General features: G+C 43.8%; 1 protein-coding gene across 1 annotated transcript; it reads right to left on the bottom strand.

Moving 5' to 3' along the window:
• Window positions 1-5542: 5542 nt before the first annotated feature.
• waif2 (Wnt-activated inhibitory factor 2) lies at window positions 5543-6601 on the bottom strand. The gene has a single exon (XM_020516169.2). It carries the CDS (start codon window positions 6599-6601, stop codon window positions 5543-5545), a length of 1059 nt encoding a protein of 352 aa, XP_020371758.2.
• Window positions 6602-7027: the final 426 nt, after the last annotated feature.

Here is a 7027-nt window from a genome sequence, read left to right as displayed (position 1 = left end):
AACGGAGGGTTTGAGTTATAAGGAGAGGCCAGACAGGCTGGGACATTTTTCACTGGCGTGTCAGAGGTTGAGGGCTGTACTTGTAGAGATTTATTAAATCATATGGGGTGTGGATAAGATGATTGGCAAATGTATTTTCCCTAGGGTAGGGGAGTTCAAAACTAGAGGGCATATTTTTAAGGTGACATGAGAGAGATTTAAAAGGGACCTGAGGGGCAACTTTTTCACACAGAAGGTGGTTTGTATATGGAATGAATTGCCTTGAGGAAGTGGTAGATGCAGGTACAGTCACAACATTTAAAAGGCATCTGGACTGGTACATGAATAGGAAAGGTTTAGAGGGATATGGGCCAAACACAGGCAAACAGGACTAGTTCAGTTTGGGAAATCTGGTCGGCATGAACGAGGTGGACCGAAGGGTCTATTCTTTATGATTCTATGACTCTATAATTGATTCACTGACAATATATGCAAACAAAGAACTTCAAAAGTCCCAAAAGTATTTGCAGCAACTGAAGTTTTTTTGAAGTGTAGTCAGCATTGTCACATAGGGAAGGTGGTAGTCAATTTGCACTCAGCAAGATCCTACAGTCAGCAGCATGACTGTTCCTGACACTGGTGTTTGAGGCTAAATATTGACTGGGACATCAGGAAATAGCGGATGTGGAACCTTTCACATTCACTTGCTAGTGTTGCCAGGGGCTCAGTTTAATATCTCTTCCAAAGGATGGCATCACTAATAGCACTCCCTCAATATTATTTATGTGGCAAAGCAGATCAATGCACCAGTGTTCTCACTGCTGACATTGCCCCCTTCTACATCGGTGCTCAGGCAAACCTGGGGAAGCAAATGACCCTACCGGCAGACTGAATTCTAAGAAAAAGTCAAAGAATTCCAAAAAAGACCTGTCTCCTCATTGCCCGTCCAACATCTACAAGGCACAAGTCAGGAACATGATGGAATGGTGCGGATCCAACAACGCTCAAGAAGCTTGGTACCATCCAGGACAAAGCAGCCCACTTGACTAGCCCTGCATCCACCACATTCAACATTCATTCCCTCCCTCACTGATGCTCAGTAACAGCAGTGTACCATCTACAAGGTGCACTGCAGCAACTTCTCAAGACTCTCCTGACAGCACCTTCCAAACCAATAAACCCATAACTACTTCCATCTAGAAGGACAAGGGCAGCAGATGCATAGGAACACCACCCCTGCAAGTTCCCTCCAAGCCATTCACCATCCTGACTTGGAAATATGTTGTTGTTCCTTCAGTGTTGCTGGGTTATAATCCTGGAACTCCCTCCCTAACACCATTGTGGGTTCACCTTTACTGAATGCACAGCAATAGTTCAAGAAGGCAGCTCACTACCACCTTCTGCAGGACGATTAGGGAAACTGAACAAATGCTGGCCTGCCCAGGGATACTCACCTCCCATAAATAAGTTTTTAAAAATTCCCAGCCCTCTCAGAACAGTCAATCCCAACACTGAGAAATCTTCTGGATTTGTGGTATTAGGTTTTGCTGTCTGGTTCTTACTACCTAATGTTGAGGGCTTTTCAGCTTCCAAGTGATGCCTCTTTAGATGTCTTGCTACCCAACACTATATCATCCACCCACAAGATCGGTCTGACATCTTCATCTCTGCTCTGGGTGCATCAGCTTGGAATCAGTGCCCAGGTCTTGGCTGTTGGATAAAAACACACAACATTCTGAACTACAGGTAAGAGCATTACACACTGAGTCCCAGCTGGCACAAAGCAACAAGTGCTCAATTCATTTAGGGTTCACTGACGGAAACTCTGAAGGGTACTGAATGCGTAACCATTTCAAACATTAACCTGCCAATTGCTGACTGACCTCTCAGTCCAGCATTTACCATTTTCTCTCAGATTTCCAATAACTAACAACTTGTTTTCCAAATTTTGGTATGTTTGTTACGCTTGCCTTTATTGGTCAATGCATTGAGTATAGGAGTTGGGAGGTCATGTTGTGGCTGTTCAAGACATTGGTTAGGTCAGTTCTGGAATACTGTGTGCGATTCTGCTCTCCCTGCTATAGGAAGGATGTTGTGAAACTGGAAAGTGTTCAGAAAGATTTACAAGGATGTTGCCAGTGTTTCAGGGTTTGAGCTATAGAGAGAGGCTGAATAATTTGGGGCCATTTTCCCTGGAGTGTTGGAGGCTGAAGGATGACCTTATAGAAGTTTATAAAATCATGAGGGGCATGGACAGGGTAAATAGACAATGTTTTTTCATCCGGGTGAGGGAGTCCAAAACTAGAGTTTTGATGGTGAAGAATTTGTCAAATGTGTTCAAGAAAACTGTCTTTATTAATATGTGGAAGCTTCAACCGGAAAAGGAGAAAAACTAGGCCTTCTTTTGGGCAATAAGGCAGGGCAGGTGACTGAAGTAAAAGTGGGGGAACACTTTAGGTCTAGCGATCATAATTCCATTAGCTTCAAAACGGTTATGGAAAAGGCTAAGCCTTCCGTAAAAGTTAAAGTTTTTAATTGGAGTAAGGCAAATTTTAATGGTATGCGTAAAGAACTTTAAAAAGTTGATTGGAGTAGACTGTTCACAGGTAAAAGGACATCTGACAAGTGGGAGTCATTCAAGACTGTGATGACAAGAATTCAGAGGCATATTGTTCCTGTTGGAGTGAAGGGTAAAGCTGGTAAGATTAAGGAACAATGGATAACAAAGCTATTGAGGTTCTAGTCATGAATAAAAGTATCTTATTTTTGATATAGACAACTTGGTTCAATTGAATCTCTTAATCAATATAACGAATGTAGGGGCATTCATAAGAGACAAATCAAAATGGCAAAGAGGGGATATGAGATAGCATTGGCAGATAAGGTTAAGGATAATCCAAAGAGATTCTGCAAATACATTAAGAGCAAGAAGGTAACTAGAGAGGGGGTTGGGCCTCTTAAAGATCAAGGAGGTTGTCTTTGTATTGAACCCCAGGAGAAGTCATTTTTACTGTGGAGAAAGAAATGGAGTCTAGAAAATGCAGGGAAATAAACTTTGATGTTTTAAAAAACAGTTGACATTACAGAAGAGGAGGTTTGGGAGGTCTTAGAGAATATAAAGGAGGATAAACCTCCAGGACCTGATCTAATGTATCCCAGAACATTGTGGGAAGTAAGTGAGGAAATTATGAGACCCCTTTCAGAAATATTTCCATTACCTATAACTACAGATGAGGTGCCTGATGACTGGAGGGTGGCTAATGTTGTATCTTTGCTTAAGAAAGATTGTAAGGAGAAACCGGGGAACTATAGACCTGTGAGTCTGACTTTGGTTGTGGGTAAATTGTTGGAAGTGATTATAAAAGATAGGAATTATGGACATTTAAGGAGGCAAAAATTGAATTGGGATAGTCAGTGTGGTTTTATGCAAGGAAAATTGTGTCTCACAAACTTGATCATGTTTTTGAGGAAGTTACCAAAAGATTTGATGATGGCAGAGCAGTAGATGTTGTTTATTTGGATTTTAGTAAAGTCTTTGACAAGATTCTACATGTAGACCATTAGTAAAGTTAGGTCACATGGGATTCAGGGTGAGCTTGCCAGTTGAATATATAATTGGCTTAACGGCAGGAGACAGAGAGTAATTGTGGAGGGTTGCTTTTCAGACTGGAGGCCTGTGATCAGCAGTGTTCCACAGGGATCAGTCCTGAGTCCTCTTTTGTTTGTCGTTTATATAAATGATTTGGATGAGAATATAGAAGGCATGGTTAGTAAGTTTGCGAACGACATCAAAATTGGTGGCATGGTAGACAGTGAAGAAGGTTTCCTAAGATTACAAACGGATCTTGATCAAATGGGTCAATGGGCTGAAATATGGCAGATGGAGTTCAAGCTGGATAAATGTGAGGTATTGCATTTTGGTACAAGAAACAAGGGTATTAATGATAGGCCTTGGATAGCAGTGTAGAACAGAGGAACCTAGGGTTCCAGGTACATAATTCTTTGAAGTTTGCTTCACATATAGACAGGGTGGTTAAAAAGGCATTTGGCACACTGGCCTTTGTTGCTCAGCCCTTTGAGTATACGAGTTAGGAAGTCAGGTTGAGGTTGTACAGGACATTGGTGAGGCCTGTTCTGGAGTACTGTGTCCAGTTCTGGTTGCCCAGTTATAGGAAAAATATTATCAATCTGGACAGGGTTCAGAAAAGATTTATCAGGACTTTGCTGGGTATGGAAGGTTTGAGTTATAAAGAAAGGCTGGATAGGCTGGTACTTTTTTCACTAGAGCATAGGAGGTTGAGAGGCGATCTGACAGAAGTTTATAAAATAATGAGGAGTATAGATAGAACTAATGACAGTTGTCTTTTCCCTAGGATGGGGGAATTTCAAGACTAGGGGGCACGGTTTTAAGATGAGAGGAGAGAGATTTAAAAAAGACATAAGAGGCAAATTTTTTACACAAGAGGGTGGTTCGCATGTGGAATGAACTTCCTGAGGAAGTGGTGGGTGTGGGTAGAATTACAACGTTTAAAAGATATTTGGATAGATACATGAATAGGAAAGGGTTGGAGGGATATGGGCCAGGAGCAGGCAGGTGGGACTAGTTTAGTTTGGAATAAATGTTCGGCATGGACTCGTTGGGCCGAAGGGTCTGTTTCCGTGCTGTACAACTCTATGACTATGGCTCTAGAGGGCATAGGTTTAAGGCGAGAGAGGAAAGACTTAAAAGTCAAAAAGGGATTTAAAAGGAAGGGTTTAAGAGGGATATGGGCCAACTGCTGGCTAATGGGACTAGATTTATTTAGGATATCTGGTCAGCATGGACAAATTGGACTGAAGGGTCTGTTTCCAGGCTGCACAGCTCTATGACTGTATCTCCTTAGTTGCCATTTCTGAAAACATAGTCCAGCATCTTAGAGTGTTTGTCCTGCGGAGCACAATACGATGAATGGCTTTATTCCAGTCATTTACAGTTAATAGCACCAGGAGCAGTACATTTACAGGCTGTGGAGATGTCCAATGCTGCTTCTGAAAATAAGGAAAAGACCAGGAAGATTTCAGCCCATCGTTATACCGAGCGAAATCCCACATCCTCCAGTGTGTTTACAGAATGACACAGTGAGCTGAGAAAATCTCCCAGTGTGTTTACAAAATTGTTAACACAGAGCAAACAGGAGAAACGTTAAAGCGTGCTACAACATAGCAATCGGAGGAAGTCTAGAAGGCTTACAATGTTGGTACACAGTGAGCTGAGGAATCTGGCTCCACACAGTAGCAACAACAATGGCTGGGCTCTCGTATATAATTGGAGTGAGTTACCATCAACAGGGTAAATTGGACAATCTGGCAAAATTGTTGCATGCATCAATCCAAGTATTACACAGAAGAAATGTACAAAATAATACCTTAGAATACGCAAATCATACGTTGATATTATTTCAATGTTGCTTTTCTGATGGAAATATATTCTGCTGTCAGTTGAAATTCATATAAGAAAACAGTAAGGGATGCCACCTACACTTGGTGGTAAAGAATCCCATCAGTCTCTCTTCTTGTGGCTAGGCTAGATTACAGCTGTAACACGGGCCAGCCTGGGCTCGGGGTCCTGTTCATATCTGTACTGGTAACCATCCATCTGATCGTGGCAAGCATATCGGAAATTTCTGGCCCATCTCTTTAGGCCTCTCCTGTTCAAGTACAAGACCATGACAAAGGTGGCCGCGATAAGAGCTAAGACAATCCCAAGGAACACGAAGGAAGCTGCCGTGTCCTCCGGACACACAAGATGTTCAGGTCTGAGTTGGCTGAGGATGCTTCCATTCAAGGTACTGGGGCCGAAGCAAGTGAGCAGCTGCCCATCACCGATCTGGGACGTGTTCCTGACCCACCAGTACACAGGGCGAAGCTCACAGTCACACATCCATGGGTTGGAGGACAAGTAAACCTTAAGCTTGTAGTGGCTCTGCCAAAGGGTGATGGTCTGCTTTGTGATACTCTGCAACAGGTTGCTCCTTAGATCCAACAGCTGCAAGCTGCCGGTGGACATTGCTTCTTCTGAAAGCTTGGTTAGGTAGTTCCCGGCCACGTGGAGCTTAGTCAGGCTGGGGAGATTACTGGGATGCAACGCGGGCCACAGCTGATCCTCCACTGATGGCTCAAGAGCATAGTTCATGCTTAAACTGTGCAGCTGGCAAAGACCAAGGAACGCGTCTGCGGCAATGGATGCTAAGGCGTTGCCACTTAGGTTCAAGGTACTGAGGTTGGCTAAGCCTTCAAAGGCAGAGGGCTCGATGCCTTCGATCTGGTTTCCCGGGAGAGAGAGCGTTCCCAGATAGAAGAACCCGGATCCATTGCCCTCAAAAGCCGACCTCCTCAGGAGCGAGATATTGTTGCCGGTGATGAGCAGGTTCTGGGTGCTCGGAGGAATTCCCCACGGGATCTGGGTCAGGTTGGTGTTCTTGCACTCCACCAACCTTGACTTGTCCATGCACTTGCACTCTGATGGGCAGGGGCACACCCCAGGCCAGGACACTATAACGCCAAGCACAGCTACGGAGAAGGCCCAGAGGGGCATTCGGTTTTGCCTGAGGTAAGTGCTCCACAGCTTCACTCCGTTCATCATTCAGCAGTTTCAACATGAAAAACAACGAAGGATTTGGCAAACCCCAGTACGCAAGGGAAAAACAAAAACACTTTGCCTGTACAGGGCTCTGTCCCTGAAGAGAAGCAAAGAAAATTTAACCCGAGCTAGGCTGCTTCAGATAAAGACCAGCACTGCAAAGACCAACTCTACAAAACCGAACCAGCTATTCATTCGCCCTCCTCATTCACTCTCTGACCCTCCTCAGCCACATCTCTGACTGCTTTTATTCATACATTACACCACTTGACGCAGACAGAGTTCCCCTGAAAAGGGTTCGGATGCTCCCAGCTCTTTTTCCAAGGCTTTGACAGATTTGCTTCTGTGAAGATTTTGTTGTTGTTGATGAATAGATTGCTGCCTGCTTGATGACCCAACTCCACCTCCTTCAAGTCATATATCAGGACT

Source organism: Rhincodon typus, chromosome 6 (genome assembly GCF_021869965.1).
Source record: "Rhincodon typus isolate 14 chromosome 6, sRhiTyp1.1, whole genome shotgun sequence".
In the NCBI taxonomy this organism is placed as follows: domain Eukaryota; kingdom Metazoa; phylum Chordata; class Chondrichthyes; order Orectolobiformes; family Rhincodontidae; genus Rhincodon; species Rhincodon typus.
This window is presented reverse-complemented; position numbering and strand designations above follow the sequence as displayed.

What these genes read in the sequence shown, in the direction of transcription:
- waif2 (XM_020516169.2), bottom strand. Translation starts at nt 6,601, where the DNA reads ATGATGAACGGAGTGAAGCTGTGGAGCACTTACCTCAGGCAAAACCGA.